Here is a 26,304-nt window from a genome sequence, read left to right as displayed (position 1 = left end):
TGTGCTATAGGGGACAGGGACCTCTAGTAAAAGAAAGCCAAACTTAGGGACACAGTTTGAGAGTCAGAGTTGTAACAGAGACTTGCAACCAACACAACTCTAGAAGTCACCAAAAAAACAAGAAGTTCTGGGGTGGGCATAATGGCCTACTACACCTGTAATCCCACCATTTTGGGAGGCCGAGGCTGGCAGATTGCTTGAGTCCAGCAGTTTGAGACAGGCAACATGACGAAAACCCATTTTTACAAAAAATACAAAAATTAGCCAGGTGTGGTGGCGTGCACCTGTGGTTCCAGCTTCTAAGGAGGCTGAAGTAGAAGGATTGCGTGAGCCCCAGATGCAGAGGCTGTAGTGAGCCAAGATCGAGCCATGCTACTCCAGCCTGGGCTACACAGCAAGACCCTGTCCCAAAAAAAAAAAAAGAATAAAAAAGCAAGCAAGCAAAAAAAGAAGTTCTAGATTCAGCAAGCAAGAGAAGCAGGGCTAAAGCCTTCTTAAGATCTAAGTATACTTAGTTTAAAGGCCCCATACCTCGTTATCTCAAACATGTTCATATGCACCCACATTTCTCATAAAATGTAGCTTTATATTACTTTATAAGAAATGAGTTGCAGTTGACTAGTTGGTCTGTAACATTTTACGGACATACTGTTAAGTATTCATTTTGATCTTCATTTTAGACCTTATAGTTCTTTTGTTTTGGGGTCTTGTATATTTCCATAGGCCCTTGAGGGACTCACAGGCAATGTGCCTATAGTATCTAACAGATAAAGAAGCCACAGACATGGTGGCAAGGCAAGGAAAAAGAGGAACCATGGTCTACTCCTCAGTGAAGATGGGAGCACCTTTGAGATCTTCAGCAGGGTTAAGTGGAAAGGGCTTCCATGTCCCCTGTAAAGCCACTCCTCACCCTATGAGACAAGACTCCTCATGTTGGCACTCTGGTTTTCTCAGCTCCACCACAAAGGCTCCTCATTGTCTTTGAGTCAGGAAGGAGAATGGTTGGGTGGTGGCTGTTAGGAAATCTTGGAAGTCTGGCTCTTACCTTCAGCTGGCAGAAGGTGAGTTGGCCCAGGCGATAATACACCTTGGCATAGTACAGGGCCTCCTTGGGACTCTGCAGCCGGGGTGGGCAGAGGGACAGGGTCTTCAGGTAGCAGTCCTCAGCCATCTCATACATATGCAGGGAGTAGTACACTGTAGCCAGGCGGTGAAAGGCCACCAGCTCCTGCCTCCGATCTCCTAATAATTGGAAGACTGAGAGAGATACCCTGCAACCAACACTTTGCATCATTTTTTCACTCATTCATTCCATAAAACTTTTTGAAGGTCTACTAGATGTCAGGGACTGTGCTGGGGCATAGGGAATAAGACAGAAGAGGTGCCTGTACTCATAAAGCTTATTGTCTCACATGACAGACATTTGTTAAATAATCCCACAAACAAATGTAACATTACACGTGTCATAAATGCTACAAAAGAAAACGCAAGGCTCTATAAGAGTGACTAAGTAGAGGATGGGTCAAGGTTTCCTGGAGTGATTCCCAGAAGAAAATTTTCTCCTTATTGCAGATGCTACTGTAATGCAGGATTCTGGGAAAGAATTCTTCTTAAACCCTTTTAATGGGACATGGTGACAAGTCTAGCTTAATGGAGTAGCTAAGAATTGCAGTAAATCACTCTGTATAATAAATGTCTTCCTCACACAAAGTCTCTCTCTTCAGAGTTATCTTGGGTACCACCATATAGCAGTCTCTCCTTGTCCCCTTTACCTACTGTCAGTCTCAGATAAGCTACAAACACCTGTTCACCCTTAAACCATGCTTTAGAATGCTGGTTTCTAATGGGTCTATGACTTGTTGTTTGGTGGATTTGTTTTAATACAGAGCAACCTTTTACATGGAACAAAGGCTTACAATCATGTCTCTGGAATATTTGCAAGGTGGCTGTTGGATACCATCTAAAAACATCACTTTTAAGCTTCAAAGAGCCAAAAGCCAAAATTAAAAAAGAAAATCTAAGAGAGAGAAAATTCTCTGATATGGAAAAATCAGCCACAGGGGAAGTACATATATAAAGGATGCATACAACCTCCCTTCAGCTCCCATCCAGTGAGGGATAAAGAGTGCTCAGAGGAGCTGCCTGGGGCCTCCAAGGCCTTTCCTGAGATTAGCACACAGTCACTCAGATGAGATCTTATGCAATAAGGAAAAAGGTAGGGGAAAGAGGGAAAGCACTCTCAAGAGTGCAATTAGACACAATAAAGTCCAGTATCATCCACATCCGATACCCTTGAAAATGCCCAGAAGTCCCTCCTGGAATCATCACAGAATATTCCATTTACACTTACATCTAATCAAGGCTTCTCTAATCAAACCTGCTTTTCTTCAAACACCAACATTCAAGATGAGGGGTTTTTAAATCTTTTTTATTCTGCCATTTATCTGTTCTGATGACTATTATTGTTTCCCACTAGTTTTTGACATAAACACAAGATATTCAGCTATGTTCTGAGTTAGGGTAATGGGAACCTGACCTTCATTTACATTTTAGCTTCATGGGAAAATGCACTTTTGACTAAAAATTAACTAATTTAAAATTTAGGGCACAGTCCTTTTGCAATGGGAACATAGCCTATGCAGAGAATAAAATATCATTTACTTTACACTTGGGGAACAACAGCAACTGTAATATAATAATAGTGTGGCACAGGCAACACTTACCAAGAACTTACCATGTACCCAGTATTGTGCTGTGGCCGTTACATGGATAATCACTGGTCTTCATAACAACTACCATGAGGTGGGCACTATTTTTAATCCTGATTTGGTGATGACAAGCTTGAGGCTTATAGAAGTTAAGCAACTTGCTTAACTAAGGTCTCCCTGACAGTTGGACCTGGGATTTGAACCCACACAGTCTGACTCCAGACCCTGTGCTCTTATTGCTTTGCTATCTATCCTTGACTAATCATGCCTCCCATTCAATACACCCAATAGTGAAGACCACCCACCTGTGGCTGTGCTGAGCCTGGCGGCCAGGGTGGCAAATTCCAAAGCCTTCTCATAGCCTTCGAGGCTAATCTGCAGCTCTGTCAGCTTGTTGAAAATCCGGAGCTCAGTTCTCACCGCCTTCAACCTCCTTGCTAAAGGAACAGCTCCAGCCTAAGAACAGAAGCCCAAGGAACCTTAGTCTAGCTAGGAATCCTCAGTGCATACCATAGCTAGGAGGCTTATCTTCTACAGGCAGGAGTTGGGGGACGGCAGTGGACTAAAACAAAGGGGAGTCAGCCATGTTTCCCTGTGTGCCTTTACTCAACCCTCTCTCTCCTGATCCTTGCTCATGATGTTTTGCCCAGATCTTAAAGTAGAAGAAGTAGAGGGCATTGGGCCTCCTAAAACTGGGGAAACCTAGAGTAGGAAAGGGAAGTGGCTTTTCCCAAGGTCACATGGAAAGTTGTTCCCCTCTCAGCTGTGTGCTCCCCTAGCATCCATGGCACTATCTATGAAGTACACGAGTATACGCATAGTGTGGGAATATCTCAAACAGTGGTCATTTCTATGTTTTTATTATGACAGAATTTTAGGCAAATCACTTCATCTTTCTGAACCTTAGTTTTCTCATCTACAAAATGCACATGAAAATAAGCCCCTCAATAGTCAGAGATGCGTTCCCTGTTCTTCCCCACCCCTAGCTCAGTGCCTGGCACAAAATGGGTGTTTGCTAGTGTTTGATGACTGAATAAACAACTGAACAAATAAATAAATGAATAGCTGAATGAATAAAATTTTAGGATCAAATTAGATAATGAGGCTTCCTAAACTTCAGTCAGTGATGAACAACAATCACAATTTTTGATATATCTGCTTAATATCTGGACATTCATTTAATCTGTGTTATTCTTAACATCAACTCTTTTTCTTGCCTCATCCTTCACAATAATATCTGTGAAATCATAGGTTTGATGAGCTTGTATTATATATTTTTAATTTTAAAAAATATATTTTAATACATGCTTATTAAAAATATGATCAAATAAAAGCATTCATCTACATAACCATTTAAATAATCTCCCACTGCATCCCCAGTAGTAAGTGGAAAACACTGGTAAACTCAAAACTGTGCTGCAGACTGTAAAGTATCATGCACCCAAGAGTTTGAGATGGTCTTGAACTTCTGGACTCAATTATTTTGATGTATTATCCCAAGAAGGATAACTTGTCAAGCCTGAGAATGACTAAGTTTATCAGAACCTTCCCTGAGCTCCCACTAGGTTGAAGAGAGAGTGAGTAGGTGGGCACTGGACAAGAAAGAGAGAAAAATGAAATACAAGCAAGAGAGGAGAAGAGGGATCCAGGCCAAAGTCCAGCCTGACCCTGCCCATGCCCGTGCCAGGACCTGTCTCAGCAAACTGCACAGCTTGGACTTACTCGGTAGTACTCCACTGCATGATGCCTGTGGCGGATCCCATTGAAGAACACATCACCTGCTTCTTCATAAAGCTTGAGAGCCAGCAAAGGCTCCTCTGACTTCAGGGCTGTCTGGATGGCTGCCTAGGTGGGACAGAGACAGTTGTTAAAGGCAGAGAGGAGGGCTTCCCAACCTCCACAGGACTGGCAGAGCTAAGATGCAGACCACCTAAATCAACTAATCCTCTGCTAAAGTCCCCCAAATCCTAAATGTCTTCACACTCCTAGGGCTGGTAAGAGGACTTTAGATATTCTCCGGTCTGGCATTTCCCCATCCTGGTATAAGAGATTGCTTTTGGTGGTGCTAGATTATTTTTAACAGTATATAGAAAAACATTTTGTTTTACTAGTTAAGTATTTATTTTAATGTGTTTTAGAAAAAAAAAACTAATAATGCATCCAACCTGCAACTTTAGGTAGTATTGCGTAGAATAAGACTAAGTGTAAAAAAAAACTACGTTGATTTGATGTTGAGTAAAATAAAAAGAAGTAAACAATGGTATAGAAGGTACATGTATATAGCAAAACCATGAATTTAATATGTAAATAACTGAAATGGAAAAATAGTGATCCAGTTCAACACCTTACACTTTCCAGATGGAGATAGTGTGGCTCAGAAAGAAAACAGAACTTCCCCAGGTTCATGCCAATAATCAGTGGCAAACAATTGTTGGTGTCTTCCATCCCAGTACCCTAGCCTCCACAGCTTCTTTATCTCCAGCAAGCTATTTTGGATTTCATTGACACCAAATGTGCTAAGGTAGTTGAAGAGTAAAGAATATATTGCTGCACCTGCAGAGCACAGTTACAGGACCTCAAATAGCCTCAGGTCCAGAATGATTCACTTCCATGGAAATGACCCTGCACAACATCAGTTAGGTGGCAGCCTGGGGTTGGGTGAGGCCTGGGACCAGTTCTGGCCAGTGAACATTTCATCACTGGGGCAAGACGCTGCAGTTGCTGTGTTATTGCATGGGCAGCTATGGGGGGGGGGGGCAGTGAGATGGAACCCTGGAATCAGGGGGCTTTGCCACCAAAACAATGCACAATCAGAACAGTGCCCTCTGGCTTCAGTCTCCCACAACATGGAAGGAGAAGACTGAATTGTCTGCCCTCTGGAAACCCTTTCAACCCTAAAATTGCAAGGCAGATGGCGTAGAGGCTGAGAGTGAAGGCTCTAAGTCACACCGTGTGCAGTTCTCAGCTCCACCACTTACCAGTTGTATCACCTTGGGCAAATTACTCAGTCTCTCTGAGCTTCATCTGTAAAATGGAAATTAATAACGGAAACTCCTACTGCGTTTATAATGAGGGTTAAACTACATCATGCAAGTGAAGTGTTTAGCAAAGTCTCCTGCACATAGGAAGCATGCATTCAGGGTTTTGCAGCCATTATTAAGTCTCAGTAGAAATGGATTTGTGCAAGTTTATGTGCTAGTATAAGGAGAAGTAAAAAGAGAGAAAATAAAACATAGGAAAGAAAAAAATTGGTATATTTTTGTAGAATTAAACATCTTACATATCATCACAGTATTTAATGTCAATATTGTACAGACAGTAATAAAACACTAAAATATCATGTATTAAACATTTACTAAGTTCAGAGCACTTAATAAATGCTTACTATGCATTTACTACTATGTAAGTGAGATATATAAATTTTTGTTTTACTAATCCTTATGCTAAAAGACAGAGTTCAGTTCCCCCATGAAGAAACTGAATCCCAGAGATGTCATATGGCAAGGCCAAAGTCACACAGTCAGTCCATATGTGATAGCCCTGGGATTTGACTCTAGGCTTTTCTCTCTTCAAAGCCCAGGCTTTTAACCATTACACTGTACCACATCTCTGATATTAAAAGTATGCAAACAAACAAAAAAATAAGAGAATAATATTGTTAATACCCCACATACACACCAACCTTGCCTCAAACTGCAGCAAAACCCTGAAGTCAAGGTGTATGCTGAGCTTTGGAAAGACAGGTGTACTTAATTGGACAAGTGACGTTACAGATGATATGTGAGTCTCCCTCCACATCCTCCCAGGGTGCACACGTGTATATGGGTCTCAGTGACAGGCCCTCTCTCCACGGGCTTAGGGTGAACATCATCCTGCTCTGGTTCCAGCCGGTTGGTTTAAAGGGTACAGCTGCCTCCCCAAATGACCCAAGTCAACAACTCCCAGAGAGCTCTGCAGGAGGCCTACCTGCAGGCACAGCTCCACCAGCTCGTCTTCCCGCATGAGGTAGTGGAGTCTCCCTGCCCCAAGCCAGGCCTCGGCAGCCTTGTCTCTGTCCCCCAGGTCAATGAAGATACGCAGGCTCTCCTTGATGCATGTGAGTGACCTCCTGAGGGACCTGGGGACAGACATGAACTTGTGAGGTGCGAGGGCTCAAAGGGGCCTCAGGGTCCACTCAGCACAGAATGAAATAGAAGCTCTGAGCAGGAACAGCCATGTCCCACATCACACAGGGAGGTGGGCCTAATTGAATCCCAGCTCTACCCCAATCAGCTGTGTGACTTTGAGAAAGTACAGGATGCTTCTGTGCCTTGGTCTCCTTATCTGTAAAACAGACCTATAATTGTGCCCACCTGAGTGGATTGTTGTGAGGATTAAATGAGATAAAACTAAGTGCTTAGAACAGTGCCTATTATGTCCTTGGCACCTGATGAATGTTTAAAGATCACTTATAATTATTATTATTACTGATGCATGGTCCATCAACCCTTTTACTGCTCTATAACCTTTTTCGGTGTTATGCTATTGAAATGGTTTGGCTGTGTCCCCACCCAAATCTCATCTTGAATTGTAGCTCCCATAATCCCCATATGTCGTGGGAGGGACCTGGTGGGAGGTAATTGAATCATGGGGCCATTACCCCCACGCTGCTGTTCTGGTGATAGTGAGTCTCATGAGATCTCATGGTTGTATAAAGGGTAGTTCTCCTGTCATTTAAGATGTGCCTTTGCTCCTTCTTTGCCTTCAGCCATGATTGTGAGGACTCCCCAGCTAGATGGAACTGTGAGTCCGTTAAACATCCTTTCCTTTATAGATTACCCAGTCTCAGGTATGTCTTTATTAGCAGCATGAGAATGAACTATTACAGTTACTAACATGAAATAGACATCAAATGTATACCTATTGAGTGAATGCATGAATGAGTGACAACAGTGGTAACTTTAAATCATCGAAAAGATTTTGATGTTTTGTTTATAAAGAAAAATCAAAGTAGGATGAAAGTTTTAACAGGTTGGTGCTTAATGGGGTGCCCTTTAATTATTTGGAAAATTGTATTTTGTAGAAAACTCTCCCTCCATGACAATGGAGGGACCAATGAAGAAATGAGACATAGGTAACATATTTTCTCACAGATGATTCAGTATTCAAAAACAAGGAAGGAATACTGTGCATCATCTAGATAGTAGTTCTCAGTCCCGGCAACAACTAGAGTCACCTGGAAGCATTTTAAACGTGTACACTGCCACACTATTTCCCAGTGTGTTGCAACGTCATGATAGCCTGAGCAGCAGGCTCTTGGAATATGGCTCAGGTACAAGCACTGTGTCTAAGCTCTCCATGTAATTCTGTCATGCAGCTTGGCTTGAGACTTGCCGATCTAGTCCAATCTTCTTATTTTATAGAGGAAACAAGCCCAGAAACTGGAAATAACTTACATATGTTTGCACAGCACATTAGGGGGAGATCCAAGGCCAGAACTCCCTTCTTCTGAGTAGCAGCCTAGGACTTGTCCCATAACACTCATATTTCCCAAAACATGATTTGTGGCCCACCTGCATCAGCATTTCATAGGGAGCTTATTCAAAGCACAGATCCCCCAGATCTACCTCAAACTGACTGAAAAAGATTCATTACAGTTGCAATCCAGGAACCTGAATTCCTAAGACACATCCAGGTTACACTCCTGCACACCAAAGTTTGAGAACCACTGCAGTAAACCATGCAACTCTTCCCAGAAACACTGATCATCATCAACCACATCTATGGACACTTAAGTGGAAAGTCCTCAACAAACGTGGTTACCACTTGATCATGGACCTCTCAGCCGCCAGGCCCCTTTGTGCACCATGAGGGAAACAAGCATTGCTCTCAGCTCCTGAGGCCTGGATCCTTATTGGCAATGAGGCAGCTGTTGGCCTTCTGGAGACAGTGCCAGGCATATGGCCCTTGTAAGAAATAGAAAGAAAACACTCAAACTTTCTCTTCCTCCCTGCTCTTAACATGAGATTTATTGACATCCCGATGGGTGCTGGCCACTCTTTCTCAAGTTTAAAATGTGAAACTTCCTCTGAGAATACAATGAGCTGAAAAACTCCACACCATGCTGCAGTGATCACCAACCTCCTCAGCTCAGCTACAGTAACCACAGGCGTCTTTCACTATAGGAAGCCCTGCCTTTCTCTCTCCACTTTGTACCCTGCAGACTCAAGCCGGGTTGAGATTCAGCAGGCCTGGCCTCCACAACTCTCCTCACTCTCACTGGAGCAGTTGATGAAGACAAGACCCATAAATCTCATCCTCATCCTATTTCCTGCTCTGTTTTTTTTATATTCCCATTTACTGTCCTGGGATGCCCTTGGGCTACTATAGTTGTTTTCTCCAGACCTTCAGGGAGCAAGATTTAGGTTATTACAGACAGGCCAACTGACAGAGCCAGCATTTGCTTCTGGCATTTTCTCTCTCTGAGTTCATTATGACTGTGGAAGAGAGGAGATCTCTATTTCTTTCCAAGAAACGCCCTATCAGGGGAAGACAAGACTTACAGAGACCTAGTGGCTCACACAGCACCTTGCAAATGGGAGATTTTCCAAAGACAGCTGACTCTCACCAAGATTTGCACATGATCTACGATCTCCAGTAAAAAAAACAAGTGCTTCTGTGATCTAAAACTGGGCAGTAGTCCAGCTTCCTTGGTTCCTTCCTATCACCACTCACCCCCATTACTTTACATCTGCCAGTGGCCAAGCAGTGTCACCTACCAGTTGAGCACCAGATAGCCCAGCATGCCAGTTCCTCCAGCCACCACCCACAGACTCTAGGTTTGGTTTGGCTTCCAAAGCCAAAGAAGCATGGAGCACTGCTGGTGGGCCAGCACTGCATCAGCCTTGTGTACTTCTGAGTCTCCTGTGCCTGTGTTCCGGTATGTTATCTCCTCTCCTTTCCAATCTTGACTCTTCTCTTTCTCTCATTTTTCCTGTCCTCAAGTTCTGGGGCTAAGTCTTTGTTTCTTCTTCCCTGCCTGAACATCAGCCATGAGCCCATGGCCAAGTGACCCCAATACACCTGCATTTCCAGACTTCCTCTTACCACCCTCTGCTGGAGCTTCCCAGATCCCTGCCCTGCCTGGATGAGTCTGTCTAACCTCTGGCCAAAGCCCAGCCTCCACTAATTGGTCTTGTCCTGTTTTGATGATAAAGATGGCCAAAAACTGACAGCTGACTCTGTGTGAGGTGTTGGGTGTATACTTTCAGTATACATTTTCTCATTTAATCCCCATAGAAACCCCAAGCCATTAGAATTCTTAGCCCATTTTGCAAATAAAGAAATCCAGTAGGATGTTGTTGCTTTGATTTGTTTTTTGAAACGTATCTAAGTTTTCCTGCACATTTCTAAAGCCTTATTTTGAGCTCTCAGCAGCTTTGTCTTATAATAGTAACAATGGTAGTATTATTACCTGACATCTATTGAGCACTTAGTGTGTACTAGGTGCTTTATATGCAAAATCTCATGTAATCATCACAACAGCCCCAAGAAATCAGTACTATTATCTTTTTTTTTTTTTTTGAGACGGAGTCTCGCTCTGTCTCCCAGGCTGGAGTGCAGTGGCGCAATCTCGGCTCACTGCAAGCTCCGCCTCCCGGGTTCACGCCATTCTCCTGCCTCAGCCTCTCCGAGTAGCTGGGACTACAGGCGCCCGCCACCATGCCCGGCTAATTTTTTCGTATTTTTAGTAGAGACGGAGTTTCACTGTGGTCTCAATCTCCTGACCTCATGATCCGCCCCCCTCGGCCTCCCAAAGTGCTGGGATTACAAGCATGAGCCACCACGCCCGGCCTGAAATCAGTACTATTATCATATTAATTTTACTAATAGAAAAAAAGTAAGGCTTAGTAAGGGTAACTGTCTTGGACCAAGTAATAAGCCCTGTTTAAACCAGGATCTAACTCTCAGAGTCTGACCCAGAACCGTTACATTTATACCCTCAAGCAGTGCCTAATTTCTGGCTCAAATATTAGCACTTGGGAAGATTTTTGTTTCATTTACCACTTAAAAAATCCTGAAGTTTTAAAAGACATAAGCTGTTTTAAACCTTGAACAAAGTTTTCTCATGTGTGAAACTGGGGTGGTAGTGTACATTATAGCCTCGTGATCAGATGACAACATTTCAGGAAAAGCAATTCCTTCCTTACTTACAACAAAAATGAGAAAAGAATTGCTTCTGTGTTAGGGATTAACATATTAATTATATTTTTTAAAACGTAGCACTTTTTTCAGTTCCAGAAAAATAAGAAGCATAAATATAAGAATAAAAGCCAGGCGGCCGGGCCCGGTGGCACATGCCTGTAATCCCAGCACTTTGGGAGGCTGAGGCAGGCAGATCACGAAGTGGGGAGATCAAGACCATCCTAGCTAACACGGTGAAACCCCGTCTCTACTAAAAATACAAAAAATTAGCTGGGCGTGGTGGCGGGCGCCTGTAGTCCCAGCTACTTGGGAGGCTGAGGCAGGAGAATGGCATGAACCCAGGAGGCGGAGGTTGCAGTAAGCTGAGATCATGCCACTGCACTCCAGCCTGGGCGACAGAGCAAGACTCTATCTCAAAAAAAAAAAAAAAGAATAAAAGCCAAGAGCAATGGCTGCTAGGCTACTGTTGTATTCACATGCAAAGAATTAATCATTATTTTGAGAGGACCTATTACATGCAAGACATCCCTTCTTTCTAAAAACAATAATATGCACATCCTTTGTGGCACTTACCATGATTTGTATGATACCTTTAGTGGCTATTTTTACGTTTATTTTCTGTGCTATTCTGTTATCATTGTGAGCTCATGGACTATTATCACCCTTGTTCAGTTTTTAGCACAGTGCCTGGGCAATAGTAAATGCTCGGTAAATATTTGTTGAATTGATTTAATAGATTTAATAGAGCCACAGAGTTCTCATGGATCTGGCTCAGTTCTACGGCCAGTCTGCATTGTGTCACCTCAAGACAGAAGACAAGACTCCCTAAGGTTCCTCCCATTGAGAGATTGCAAACCTTTATCAGACTAAATTCTGCAGTTGTCCCCTGGAAGGCAGAGAAGGCATGATCCTGCAGATATTAGACAAAGGGACAGAAAAGTGTCAAGGTTTCACTCTATAGCCTTCCACACCTATTTCTTTTGCCTAGGGCAAAAATTACTGGCTGGGCGGACAGAATACATAGAGTGCTTAACACTATGCATTTTAGATCAGGAGTTGTTAAACTATGGCCCATGAGCCAAATACAGCTTTCGATCTGCTTTTGTAAATAAAGTTTTATCGGAACACAGCCACATTTATTCATTTATGTATTATCTATTTTCATACTACAACTGCAGGGTGGAGTACTTGTGGCAGAGATCATATGGCCCACAAGGCCTAAAACACTTACTGTATGATTCTTTATTTAAAAAGCTTGCTAACTCTGCTCTAGAAACACACTGTTTGGATATCAATCCCTGCTGGGAAGCCTCATGCAAGTTGTTTGGCTTCTTTAGTTCTCAATTTCCACAATTCTTTCTACATCACAGGGTGATCCTGAGATTTACATATGGCTTAGTAAACAATGCATGCTCACTGAAGGCTATTATGGCCATAATTTTCACTATGGATGTTCACTGTACAGGTCTGGATACCCACTGCAAGCCCCCTCCCCCATGCCCACTAACCTCCATATCTCCTTCTAGGGAAGAAGTTGAGTCTTCTTTGCACCTATATTAGTCCGTTTTCCCACTGCTGGTAAAGACATACCCACGATTGGGTAAATTATAAAGAAAAAGAGGTTTAATGGACTCACAGTTCCATGTAGCTGGGAAGGCCTCACAATCATGGCAGAAGGTGAAAGGCACGTCTTACATGGCAGAAAGCAAGAGAGAGAAGGAGAGCCAAGCAAAATGGGTTTCCTGTTATAAAACCATCAGATCTCATGAGACTTATTCACTACCATGAGAAGAGTATGGGGGAAACCGTGCCAGGATTCAATTACCTCCCACCAGGTCCCTCCCACAACACCTGGGAATTATGGGAGCAATAATTCAAGATAAGATTTGAGCCAAACCATGTCACTACCCATAGCCAGCTGATCACCAAATCCTGTCTGTTAAATCTACAAAATGTCTTTCAAATGTGTCCTGACCTCTCCTAGGCTACTGCTATTCCCTCCACCTAAAACCTACCCTTCTCCACTTTTCAAAATATTACTTATCCTTCAAGGGCCTCCTCAAATGCTACCACCTTGATAAAGTCTTCCCTGACAGATCACCCCCATCCTTTGCTGAAAGCATTGTCTCCTTTCCCTCCAAACCTGCCCCTACAGAAGCCTGCCGCTTCTTCCATGAACACTTCCTGCCTTTGCTTGCTGTGGCTTTGAGCTTTGTGAGAATGCAAATCCCTAGAGGGGAATTTAGTTGAAGAAATCTGTCCATTACATCAAGACTCACTTAATAAATTCCTCCTAAGCAATTTGTGCCAGGAAAAAAATTGCTCCAACAGATACATGTGTTTATGTTCTTTTGTCAGACAGTGAGAACCTCATACAGCTTTCCCCTTTTTACTCAGCTACCAGGAAGCTTAGTACTAAATTACAGTAACCACCCCCAGGTGCATGGAAACACCCGTTTATCTGTGTCTGTAGTTGGTCTTTGTTCTTTTATTTTTTTTAAGTGTTCTGTAAGAGAAGGTGATTTATACATGCTAAACAAATATAGCATTACAGCATGTTCTCTTTGTTGAACTGGCCATTCTGCAAAGGGACAATGACCTTATGTGTACAGGGGTTTCCTCTGACACCTAAAGTATTTCTCAATCTTCCATTCAATATCACTCATATTAGTGGTAAAGCAAAAGTGGATATTTATTTCCTCCCAATTGCACAAACAGGAATCTCGGAGTTTAAAACTAAAAACTATTTGTCATTTAGCATTAGGTATATCTCCTAATGCTGTCCCTCCCCGCTCCCCCCACCCCACAACAGTCCCCAGAGTGTGATGTTCCCCTTCCTGTGTCCATGAGTTCTCATTGTTCAATTCCGACCTATGAGTGAGAACATGCGATGTTTGGTTTTTTGTCCTTGTGATAGTTTACTGAGAATGATGTTTTCCAGTTTCATCCATGTCCCTACAAAGGACATGAACTCATCATTTTTATGGCTGCATAGTATTCCATGGTGTATATGTGCCACATTTTCTTAATCCAGTCTATCGTTGTTGGACATTTGGGTTGGTTCCAAGTCTTTGCTATTGTGAATAGTGCCACAATAAACATACGTGTGCATATGTCTTTATAGCAGCATGATTTATAGTCCTTTGGGTATATAATGGGTGCAGCAAACCAACATGGCACATGGATACGTATGTAACAAACCTGCATATTGTGCACATGTACCCTAAAACCTAAAGTATAATAATAAAAAAATAAAAAAATAAAACTATAAACTATTCAAATTAAAAATCCTAATCTAGATCAATTTACAGAACAATGGAATAAAAATTTCCAAAAGTTTACTCCTCCATAAAAGCAATGAAAACAGGCAAAAATTATCTAAATAAAATTTTTCAGAACTCTGGATATTAACCAAAGGTTTGCAAGGAGTATTTATTCAGGAAAACGGCTGAATCTTGTTACGAAAGTGAGCTTCATTGCTTTACAACTTGCCTTAGAGACATCCTGCTTGTCCCTAGCTCTGTGGTACACTTAAAAACCAACAGCCTCACAATAATGGTAGCTGGAAAAACCAGCAACCTAGCAACCACTGAAGGAGACAATGAGCTTGAAATCCCCCAAAGTTCTATCACCCAGAGAACTGTTACTGTTTGATCTGTTTGGAAGTTCCCTGGAAGCCTCTGCTCACAGGGCTTGTCTTCATTTAACCTCACTCAGAGCTCACTCAGCGCAGAACAGCCTTTTCCCTGAGGCATATGTCAAAGATAATCAGCAGCAATTGTTTAATATGGTCACTGCCTTAGGTGGTAAAAACATTCGGATCAACAAGAAAAGGTCAAAACACACACACACACACACACACACACACAGACACACACACACACGAGAGGAAAAGTTGGGAAATGAGATGTCCATAAAAAGTTTTAAAAGTTCTGACATATTCCTGGGAATCTAGAAGACCACATGCATGTGCAGAGCTGTGAGCATGACCAGGAAACTGCTAAGATTTTTATTTTAAAAACATGCTAATTATTACCCCAGGATAGCCAATAAGAAAATAACTGAAAGAAATACAGGACAAGAAATAACAAGGAAATTAAAATAGTATACAAGAAAAAATCTATTTAACACAAAAGAATGCAGTAATGGAGAAACAGAAAAACAAAAAGATATAAGTTATTAATACAGAGAAAAAATAGCAAAATTGCAGACATAAATCCTACCTTACCTGTAATTAAATGTAAATGTATTAAACACGCTAGTTAAAAGACAAACATTGAGGAATGAAGAGGAAAGAAAATGTTTCTACTATATGCTGCCTACAAGAGATATACTTTAGATTCAAAGACACAAATAGACTAAAAGTATAGACCACGTTAACAGTAACTAAAGAGAGCTAGAGTGGCTATGCTAATATCAGATAAAAAGACCAAAATTGTCATTAAAGACAATGAAGGACATTTTATAATGATAATAGACTCAATCCATCAGAAAGGCATAATTATAAATATACATGCAGCACCTAATAACAATGCCCCAAAATACATGTAGAAAAAGCTGACAGAATGGAAGGGAGAAATAGACAACTCAACAACAATTAGCGATTTTAATAACACACTTTCAATAATGGATAGAAGAACTAGACAAAAGAACACCAAGGAAATAAAAAATTATAATTAGACCTAAAAGATATTTATAGACTACACCAAACAACAACAGAATACACATTCTTCTCAAGTTTACATGGAACATCCTTCAGAGTAGACCATATGTTGGGCCACCAAACAAATCTCAGCAAATGTAAAAAGAATAAAATCATGCAAAGTTTGTTTTCCCACCACAATGAAATGAAATTAGAAATCAGTAACAGAAAGAAATTTGGAAAATTCACAAATATGTGGAAATTAAACAACATACTCCTAAATAACCAATGAACTGAATAAGAATCACAAAGGATATTAGGAACTACTTTGAGATGAATGAAAACAAACATAGCATACTGAAATCTGTAAAATGGCATAGGCACAATACTCAGAGGAACATTTATGGCTGTAAATGCTTGTATTAAAAGATAAAAAAATCTCAAATCAATAACCTAATATTCCACCTTAAGACACTAGACAAAAAAAGCAAAGTAAACCCAAAGCAAACAGAGGAAAGGAAATAATAAAGATGAGAGCAAAAATAAATGATACAGAGAATAGAAAAAAATCAATAAAGCCAAAATTTAATTTGTTTAAAATGTTTTTTTAATGACAGATCTTTGGCTAGTCTGATCAAGAATAAAAAGAGAGAAGAGTCTCAGGAATTAAAGTGGACATTACTATCAACTTCATAGAAATTATAAAAAGGATTATAAAAGAATACTATGAACAATTGTATACCAACAAAGTAATTAATTTAGATGAAATGGACAAATTCCAAGAAAGACAAAAACTACCAAAACTGCTCACGAAGAAACAGAAAATCTAAATAAACCTATAACAACAAATGATATTGAATTAGCAATTTTCAAAAACAAAACAAAGAAACTCCTTACAAAGGTAAGTCAAGATTTAGAAGTCTTCACTGGTGAATTTCATCAAATGCTTAAGGGAGAATTAACACCAATCCTTCCCAAACTCTTCCAAGAAATAGAAGAGGAAGGAATATTTCCCAACTCACTCTATGAGGGATCAAGAAGTGAAATGACAACCCATAGGCTGGGGAAAAATATTTGTAAATCATATATCTGATAAACGACTTGTATCCAGAATATATAAAGAATGTTTACAACTCAAAAATCAAAAGACAAACAACCCAATTTAAAAAATGGACAAGTGAATAGACATTTTTCCAAAGATATACAAAGGGCCAAAAGCACATGAAATGATGCTCAATATCTTTAGTCATTAGGAAAATGTAAATCAAAACCACAATGAGATACAATTTCACTCCCACTAGGATGGCTAAAATAAAAAAAAGACAGACACTAACAAGTGGTGGTGAAGATGGGAGACATTGGAACCCTTACGCCTTGCTAATGGAAATGAAAAATAGTGCAGCTACTTTTAAAAACAATCTAGCAGTTTCCCAAAAGTTTAAATATAGAATTATGGTAAGACTCTATAATTTTGCTCGTAGGTCTACCCAAGAGAACTGAAAACACTTCTTCACACAAAAATTTGTTCATGAATGTTCACAGCAGCATTATTCATATAGCCACGAAGTGGAAACAATTCAAATGTCCATCAACTGACGAATGAATAAACAAATGTGGCATATCAGTACAACAAAATATTATTTGGCCATAAAAAGTAATGAAGTACTGATACATGTGACAACATGGATGAACCTTGAAAACACTATGCTAAGTGAAAGAAGCCAGACACAAAAGGACAAATACTGTATGATACCATTTATATCAAATGTCCAGAATAGGCAAATCCATAGAGACAGAAAGTAGATTAGTGGTTTCCAGGGTTGGAGTGAGGTTGGGTAATGAGGAGTGACTGCTGATGGGTACAGGCTTTCTTTCAGGGGCCATGAAAATGTTCTGAAATTAGATAGCAGTGATGGTTACACAACTGTGTGAATATACTGAAAACTAAATTTCATACTTCAAAAGGCTGAATTTTATGGTGTGTAATTAAACCTCAATAAAACTGTTAGTAAGTAGTTCCAGATCCAGCTCAATTCAGGAAACTCATAAAATTTTTGAATAGTCGGCCTCTGTTTGAATACTTGTAAAGGCAACAAGCTCACTCCTACATAGGGCAGACTGTTCTGTTTGTGGGTATTTGGATTGTTTTTTCTAACCGCTGAATTCCCCAATACCTACCACAGTGCCTGACACAATGGAAGGGCTCCCATAGTGTGATAAAATGTTGGATTGACATTTCACAGTGATATTTTCAAATGAAAAAAAGCAAAGAACAGAACAGTATATTAGGTAATAGACATTTTATCATGATTCCATTTATGTAACTAAAACATGTGCATATTATATTTAATATATCTAATATTTATTTAAGATAGACAATATGTATCATATATAATCTTTAATATGCATGAAATATTCCTTGATGGGTATTTGAAAATCTTTAAGTAGTTACTTCAGGAAAGTATCAAGGAAAGGGAAGTTGGAAGGGGACCATTATTTTTCACCTATAACCTTCAATACTAGTGTAATCCTTTTTTTTTTTCTTTTGAGACAGTCTCACTCTGTCACCCAGGCTGGAGTGGTGTGTTGTGACCTCGGCTCACTGCAACCTCCGCCTCCCAGGTTCAAGCGATTCTCCTGCCTCGGCCTCCCAAGTAGCTGGGATGACAGGCGCCCACCACCACGCCTGGCTAACATTTTTGTATTTTTAGTAGAGACGGGGTTTCACCATGTTGGCCAGGCTGGTTTTGAACTCCTGATCTCAAGTGATCCACCTGCCTCAGCCTAGTTAAAAGGTGTAATGCTTTTTAATCTTAAGCAACTACATAATTTTAGAAAAAACTATGTTCTTCATGAAGTAGAACATCAAATCTCTGATATTCTACTTCACTATATGTAATTTGGTTCTTTATCAGAGGAGAATCCCTAAGAAAAGACGCACTGTGTTCTGTGGCTAATACTATATAGGCCAGTGTTCTCAAAGGGCTGTTGGAATGGGCAGCTGAGGTTCCACTCACGGCACTGTGACTACTGTGCTTGTCACTAAAGACAAAAAAGCCTGCCTTCGAGCTGCAAACACCTTTCTTTCCTTACCTGAGCCCTGAGCAAAGGAGCCAGGGACTCCCCCACACAAAGCTGCACCATTCTCTGTCATAATCATCAGTAGCCATGTCAGCATACAGCTTCAGCTCAAGGGCTGTGAGCTAGTGGACTAAGTTACTCACTAATCACCTGGCTACCCCAAACACACATGTACTGTATGTCTCCTCCGTGCCAAGCTCTGTGCTAGACATACAGTCTGCCCACAAGACCTTCTGAACATACTACAAAGTCTTTCAAACCCTAAAAGCTTAGGTCTCTGATTTCAGAGGCACTCTAGAAAGACCACAACTTTAAGAATCTGCACCAAAAATTCAATACACTTTGGAGGCAGCAGGAATTCTAGTATGAATATTCAGTGTCAGAATAGCATAGCAAGCTGGTCCCAGACTCAACGTTTTCCTGGAAGGTATCTGATTCAACTTATCTTTACAGACGGAAAGAGACCAAGAGGAAAAGTGACTTGTTTAAGGACACGTTATTAGGTCATGGCAGGATCAGGTTTTCTGGCCCTAATCCAGTTTTGGTTGCTTTTATCCCAGCTCTGTGGCTTCTGACTCCCTCCAGTAACTTCTTTATCAGAGGCCATCTGTAGACCCACCCCTGACCTCCTCTCCATCATCCCCATCACATCAGGACAGTGATTCTGCATCCTGTCTTAACTAAGGCCTCTTTGGTCCATGCTGACAGCATCCAGGGCCTTCTCTCTGGCTTCCCCCTTAATATTTCAGTGGGCTTAGGCATCTGGAGTGGGGAGCTGGTGAATAAAGGATGGCAGTGGGATAGTTGATGTCTGGGAATATTTAAGACTGAGCTTGCCCAGTAGCCAGAGGTGCCAATAGCCTGACACATATTTGGCACTCTTGCTCCTGTTCCTGAGAATCCAACTTTTCCAGAGCCCAGTCCTATAATACCTCACCATGAACATATGACTACCTCATCTCAATAGTTAATTCAAGCCTGCCTTCTGGATCTTCTCCAGAAGCATCCAGACTCCTAGGGTGTCCTAGAATGAAAGCAGGGTGGAGCTGGGGCTCCCTGACTCCTCACATGCTGCATGGATCCAAAGCTCCCTCCCTGGGACTGAAGGCAAAGACAGCATGAGGTTTGGAAGATACCTGATTCTTGTAAGAGAGGGAAAGAATTAGGTAGAGTGAGAGGGAGACAGACTGGAGGAGAAAGAGAAGGGGGAGTGGAATTCATTATCTGATTATTCCTTATCTGATTGTCCAGGTGCACACAGTTACCATGTTGCTTAGAAATTCAAAAAAAAAAAGTCATTTAATTACCCTTTCCTCAACCACCTCTCTCTCTGCTTAACAGTAGCGATTTTAGAAGCTATTCTGAATGCTCTATTTTAGAAGTCATTTATAATTATGAATGCAATACTGCAAGGCAAATGTGTTGCAAAGTGAACTTGAAGATCTTGCAAACCACACAGGATTTAATGGAATCAATTTAAGGCTTGTTACAGAGCAGAACTTCAGTCTGCCCACTGGCAAATGAGGATGAAGCGGTATTAGACCAGTGAAGAAACAATGAAGAGAAAATCAACAGAAGATGGCAAAATCTGCAAGTGATAATAATGTGAATACCAACGGGTTAAAGGAGGCATTTGGGTTAAACTGTTAAGTTTTGATTTATTTTTACAAAAATGAGGATTTTTAAGGTAGTCCTAAAAAATCAATCACAAAACAAAGAACGCTCCATTGTGCTATTACATCATTTTGTCAGCACAATTAAGCCAAAAAGTCAACACTCCTTTTATTCCATGTTTATTATAAGACTTAATGCAAAGTTGAAATTATAATCTAAATATTCTTAACTAAAAGGTGAAAACACTCTTCATTTCATAATCTACAATTTCATTTTAAAGGTAAGTTCCCAATAAAACTTTTTTTACCATGACATTTTACACCCCTGCTTTCAGTGGGGGTGACCTTTCTTTAAAACCAATTGCCCTCGGTAATGAAGACCTCCTGAAGGTTCCTCTGTCCTTGGTATAACTGCCACTTCTCTGAATCATGCACCCTCAGCCATGATCCCGTGATAGGCGGTTATGGAAACACACAAGTAATAGTGGCACAGTTAACATTACTGTGACCTATCTATGTATCAGGCACAGTTACAAGTGTTTTATGAGCATTAACTCATTTATCCTTCACAATAACACTGTAAGATAGATGCCATTATTATCTTCCTTTGGCTGATGAGGAAACTGAGACATGGAGAAATTAAATAGCTTGCCCAAGGCTACACCACTAATAAGTGATGGATGCACTGTGGTGGCTGCAGAGCCCTTGCTCTTTTGCACAAAGCCCCGCCTGTACCATGTACATTTGGACTTGCTTCCTGTGGGAAAGAACACTGTTTCTCCCTAAGGAAGGAAAGCTGCTTCTAGGACAGTTCCTGAGCCCTGACTCACCTGGCGGTGTTTAGGTTCCGATAAAGCTGCCCCAGGGACTCCAGCAGCCTCCCTTCCATCTCCCGGTCCCTGAGCTGCTGAGCCAGGGCCAGCCAGTGCTCATGGTAGGTGATGCATGCCTCAGGATTTGGGGACACAGAGCTGTAGAAATGGCAGAGGGATTTGGTGGCCTGAAGCTGACCTGAACATAAAGCAGGGACATGAATGAGATGACTTGAGATAGGAAACGGACAAAACTTGCTCCAATACTTTTCTCTATAGCTTCCCAGCAGCATGGGACATACTCACTCTTTAGATGTCGATGCCTTAAGCCAAACAGCAATGCCATTTCATAACAAAGAAGGCCATGGGTCAGCTGGCGTCCAGACACCAGAACTTGGGCCAACCAGAGAAACACCTGTACTAATTCCATGTCTGTCTCCTTGCTGGCCTGAAGTTCACAATAGAGTCGTACAGCCTGCAGGAGATAGTTTCTGGCTGGATGCTGAGCCCAGGACTTAAGGCTCAGGTGGCCAAGATTGGCCATAGCCACTGCCTGGTTACGCATGTCTCCCACCTCCTGGGCTCTGTTCAAGGCCCGAAGATAGCTCTTGGCTGCCCTGTTCACCCGGCCTTCACCTTGGAGTGCAAGTCCCAGGAGGTTATAGACGACTCCCCTTTGAGTGAGACTCTCTGTCTCCTTCAGGGAGCATAGCAGTGGCTCAAGCACGTCCAAAGCCTTCTTGGCCTGGCTGGCTAAGAGATAGGCCCATGCCAGGCAGAGAGAAGACTCAAAGGATTCCTGCTCACCCAGCAGCTGCCCTAGCACCAAGGCCTGGCTCAGGTAGTGGATGGCACCATCAGGAGACCTGTACTGGAGGTACACTTTGGAAAGGATGAGACACAGGGCCCTCTGGGTGCTCTGGTCTTCTAGTTCCTCACAGGCAGCCAGGGCCTGTCTGAGCATTGGGCAGGCCAAGGCAGAAACTTCACCCCAGCCTGGGGAAGGAAAGCCAAGGAGCTTGGTTGTGTTCTGGAGGACCAGGTGGACCTGACAAATAGGAAGAGACATCCCTTGGGCACTCTGGATACCATGTTGCTGGACAGAGGCCACTGCAAGGTGTGGAAGATATTTCTTGTCATACAGAAAACTCAAAACACTGGCCACAGCCTCAGAGGCAGGAGGGTGTCCAGAGAGGAGCTGCAGGCGCTCGGCGAAGGGCAGGACCTCCTCGTGCCGGCCTAGGCTCAGGAGCAAGCGGATGGCCAGAAAGCAGGCCCTGGCCTCCAGTGGGCTGCTGCCCACCACAATCCCCTGGCGCAGCACGTAGGCCACCACGTCAAGTTCATGCTTGGCACTAGACTCACGGTCAGGCAGGCAGGCCAGCAGGGCACCTGCCTTTTCCAACAGGGTGGAGCCTTTATGTCTCAGCCTCTGTTTCAGGTAGATGGCAGCCAAATTGATGTACAGAGCACCCACCAAGGATAGGTCCTCAAATGCTCCATTGAGAATGTGTCTGGCCTCCTCAAAGTACACCCTGGCCTGAGAGAGTTTGACCTTCCTGAGGCTCAGCCGGCCCAGGAGGAAGCAGAGCCGGGCATGGGCCCAGGTCATGTGGCTCTTCTTGGCCCACTTTCTTGATGCCTCCAGGTAGGCCACAAACTCATCCTCCTCAGAGAAGCTATAGAAGGAAGAAGTGAGGAAAGAGAAGGAGAAGTCATAGAGACTCTTAAAGTGGTCAGCATAACCCTCATGATCCAGAAAAGCCAATATGGGGGTGAAGTTCTCAGCCTCCTCCTCCTGACCAGTGCTTAGGTCCATGAGCAGTTCCGGGTCATCAAGGTCATCAGGCTCCGGCAGGTGATAGCTGTCTGAAGTGGCTGAGAGGAGCTCCTCCTCCAGGCTGGAGTCCTCAGAGGTGCTGGACTGTCTGGAGCCCATGGCCTGATGCTCCTCCCAGGCTCTTCCAGGCCTGACCTCCTTGAAGCCTTCAGGCTGGGATGCTGTAAGGATAGGCAAAGTTGAGCAACCTTGGGCACCTGCACCTAATGTGGCCGCTCTTGGCAAGAGGACAGAAGTGCTGTCCTCGAGGATGAATGTCAGGTTCAGCATGAAAGCTACTCACCACTCAGATCATTTGGAGGATTCTGGATGGATTCAAACCCACCTAAGTAGAGATGAAGAACAGGTCTGGTGTTAGGTCAGGATGGGCCACCATGCCCATGCCTCCAGGTGTACCCCAGACCAGTGGCCTCTTAGGAGACTTGGCATTTAAGACCTTCAGTCATCATTAAGGAACAGGGCAGAATTATCCTTTCACCATCATCTTAAGAGCTGCAGGGGCCTAATCATCTTGTTTAACCCCTGCACTTTACAGTGGGGGAACCAAGGTATACGTGAAACTCAGAGTCCGAGAAGAAAAGCTGGAAACACAGGCTTTATGTCAAGAGGTGTGGGTACTGTACGGGGGTGGGGGGTGGGGAAAGTGGGGGTCATGATAGAATCTGAAGATCAGAGAAATGCAGTTCCCAAATCTCTCAGCACATTCACGATGGAGCCAGGACACAACTCCCAGCACAGAGCACGTGGGAGCACATGGTGCTGCCTCCCACTTCCAAATGTATCACATCCTTTGTTCTTCCCTCCTCCATTCATTCATCATTCATCCACTTGGCAGACATTGGTTCCATGTGTCCACTGGGCTGGACACTGTGTTTGCAAAAGTGGCAGGGGCGAGGGGCCACAAGTGAAGGGAGAATAAAAAGGAGCAAGGATGCATGCCGCATGCCGCAGACCTGCACTCCTGATCTTTGAGTGAGAGGCAAGTGCTGTCTGGGGCCTCCTCTTGCATCCTCCCCACCACTGGACCAAATCATGATCCAAGTCTGCACCCAGGCCTTCTCCTCAAGGAACACTGCTAGTATACCTCAATTTTCAGACATCAGGCTCCTGCCTACTGGGCAGTGCTTACAGCTCTAGCTTCCTGCTCAGCCTCATAAGGCAATATGATCTGCTTGTGGCTTGTGGCAAGAAAGCTCTGCTAGGGCAGGGTGCTGATGCCTGAGGCAAGTGCTTTCACAAACACTCTTTATGCACGGACAAATCTCTCAACTCCCTGCTCTACTCCTGGGAGATGGCCTGAGGGCCCATTCAGCAGAATCTCTAGCTGTATCCATAAAATATGGATCATCTAATCTGGCTACACAAGAGCAGACACAATGTCACCATCAATAAAGAGATGGGAGAAACAAAATTCTTCCTCAAGTCACCATCAATGAGAAAATGTACTCCCTGACACAGAGCAGTAGGCCTTTCTCAAAGTAAGAGAAATGAGTATCATTCATTCAGTCAGTCAGTCCTTCAGACACTGCTGAAAACTAGTCAGTTTGTCAGAGGAATCTTTCACAATTGTTGAGATCTGATTCCATGACACAGAAAACATCCAAGACTAACACACCCAACAACTCAGTCATTTTGTGTCGGGGGCAGTGTGGTAAAGTGGATTGCTCTGACTAGCAATTCTTATCCTAGCTAAGGCACTAATTCCTTTGGGCCTGTTTCCCAATCTGTAATGTGAGACAAGAAATCATCTCTTAAGGCCTTTTCACAGTGGTAACATTTACAGCCCCACCCGTGTCACTGGGGGCCTACTTCAGTCCTAGAAGGTACCTCAGCCAGGACTCAGGAAGTTCTCCTTCCCCAAGATTAGGAGGGAAGACCCAGTACAGCCGACCACCCATGATATAGGTGAGTTGGCTTCATCACATCTCATAGTTCCCCTGCAACCCCAGAATTACCTGAAATCTAAAGTGAAATGCTGCTAATCAAATACAATTCAGGTCATCAACAGAACAGTGGTCATAGCCACCCAAATTCATGAATAGGATTAGAATTTAGGGGTATTCTATTCCTGGTTAGGGACACCATCTTATTCTTGAGGACCCCAGGCTTTTGAAGGTGTCTAAGAACCAACACTCACTGAGTCGGTAGACAGATGTGATGTCAGTGCGAGCAAGACTGTGGAGGAAGCTGGAACACTCAGTCTGCTTATCACTTCCCAGGGCCAACAGGGAGCATCTCTCCTCATCACTGAGAAAGGCAGAGTTCCTGCTCCTGTATCAGGGCAAAAAACACAGAGACAGATTAGTGCAAGGCTTCAGACTCCATCTCCTCTTCTCTCCACACTAGGATGTAGTGGAGGATGCAGAAAAGCCATCAATCCACCGGCCCATAGATGAAATTAGATTCCTCATCTCACCGTTGCATACTGTATTTATACCGCCAAAAAAGAAGGGCTATTAGCACATCATGCTGGGAGAACTGAGAGATGTGGTTGTCCAGTAGGTCAAAGTGGGGATGAAAACACCCTTCCTCTTAAAACCCCATCTCCCAAGAAAAACAAAGCCCCTTCTCTCAACCTCTACCCATTCTTTGAGATCCCATGATACCAATTTTTAATGGAAGAAAGAGGAATTGATTGCCCTACATGGAAGGGTTGAAAAGGGACGATTAAAAAAGTTTATTTGTCCTTAGGTTATTTCAAGAAAAAGTGAGGGACAAATGACACAATCTAGAGGAATAATGAAGAAAATGTGACCATAGTCAGAGGAATCTTTCACCATTGTTAAGGTCTGATTCCATGGCATAGAACAACAGTTTAGTCAACATTAAGAGGATTGGAATGGCTAAGGGAAAGAAGTGGGTAAAAGGAAGATTAGGGGAGTTGAAAGAAATTATTATAAACAATAGAGATCTTGATACTCATGCTGTTGTATAAACTAACTATTAAGCCTAATTTGCTTACTAGAGATTTGTTATAGAATTAAATAATTAAAAACTAGAAGTGCCTTAGAAGCTACTGGATTGCATCTATCTGAACAATTTTTTAGGCCACTTTTAGTTCTAAATAGAGAATGTTTTAATGTCAGAACCCATTTTTAAAACAAAATTAACTTGGAAGCCCAGGAGTTAATAATAGCTAATACTTTGAGAGGAAGTGGTATGAAGAACCAGATACTGTTATTTTATTTAATCCACACATTTGCCATACAAGGCATGTACTATTCTTATCCTTTTTACAGATGAATAAACTGAGGCACAGAAAAATGAAGTTGGTGGTTAGGGAGTGGTAGAGCAGGACATAGGGACTTCTCTAGTTAAAGCAGTGTTCAACGAGGGGATGGGGGTACTGTAATCAGCCATTACCATTTGTCCCCATAACTCAGGTAAATGTAGTTTGAAAGCCCATGATGAGAAAACTATTAAT

The 26,304-nt window shown here is 42.5% G+C and overlaps 1 protein-coding gene across 12 annotated transcripts in view; it reads right to left on the bottom strand.

Annotated features, from left to right (window-relative positions):
- The window catches only part of SH3TC2 (SH3 domain and tetratricopeptide repeats 2), a 209,878-nt gene that overhangs the window by 150,417 nt on the left and 33,157 nt on the right, over positions 1–26,304 (bottom strand). For 10 of the 12 annotated variants that reach the window (XR_010121865.1, XR_010121863.1, XR_008658873.2 and 7 more), the window contains exons 9-16: positions 25,018–25,151; positions 23,164–23,205; positions 21,347–23,041; positions 21,059–21,239; positions 6,675–6,825; positions 4,431–4,553; positions 3,014–3,164; positions 1,046–1,242 (exon numbers count right to left, since the gene is read on the bottom strand). Coding sequence is in view for 6 of the 12 variants with exons in the window: in XM_063643223.1 (XP_063499293.1) it covers positions 1,046–1,242; positions 3,014–3,164; positions 4,431–4,553; positions 6,675–6,825; positions 21,059–21,239; positions 21,347–23,041; positions 23,164–23,205; positions 25,018–25,151 (2,674 nt within the window). In the remaining 6 variants the exon portion in view is untranslated. Of the gene's footprint in view, positions 1–1,045; positions 1,243–3,013; positions 3,165–4,429; positions 4,554–6,674; positions 6,826–21,058; positions 23,042–23,163; positions 23,206–25,017; positions 25,152–26,304 lie in introns of those variants that run through there. The other 2 variants (XM_063643224.1, XM_055285673.2) reach the window with 2 other exon arrangements.

Source organism: Symphalangus syndactylus, chromosome 7 (genome assembly GCF_028878055.3).
Source record: "Symphalangus syndactylus isolate Jambi chromosome 7, NHGRI_mSymSyn1-v2.1_pri, whole genome shotgun sequence".
NCBI classification, from domain to species: domain Eukaryota; kingdom Metazoa; phylum Chordata; class Mammalia; order Primates; family Hylobatidae; genus Symphalangus; species Symphalangus syndactylus.
The sequence above is the reverse complement of the archived record's forward strand: the minus strand, read 5'-3'. Positions and strand labels throughout refer to the sequence as shown.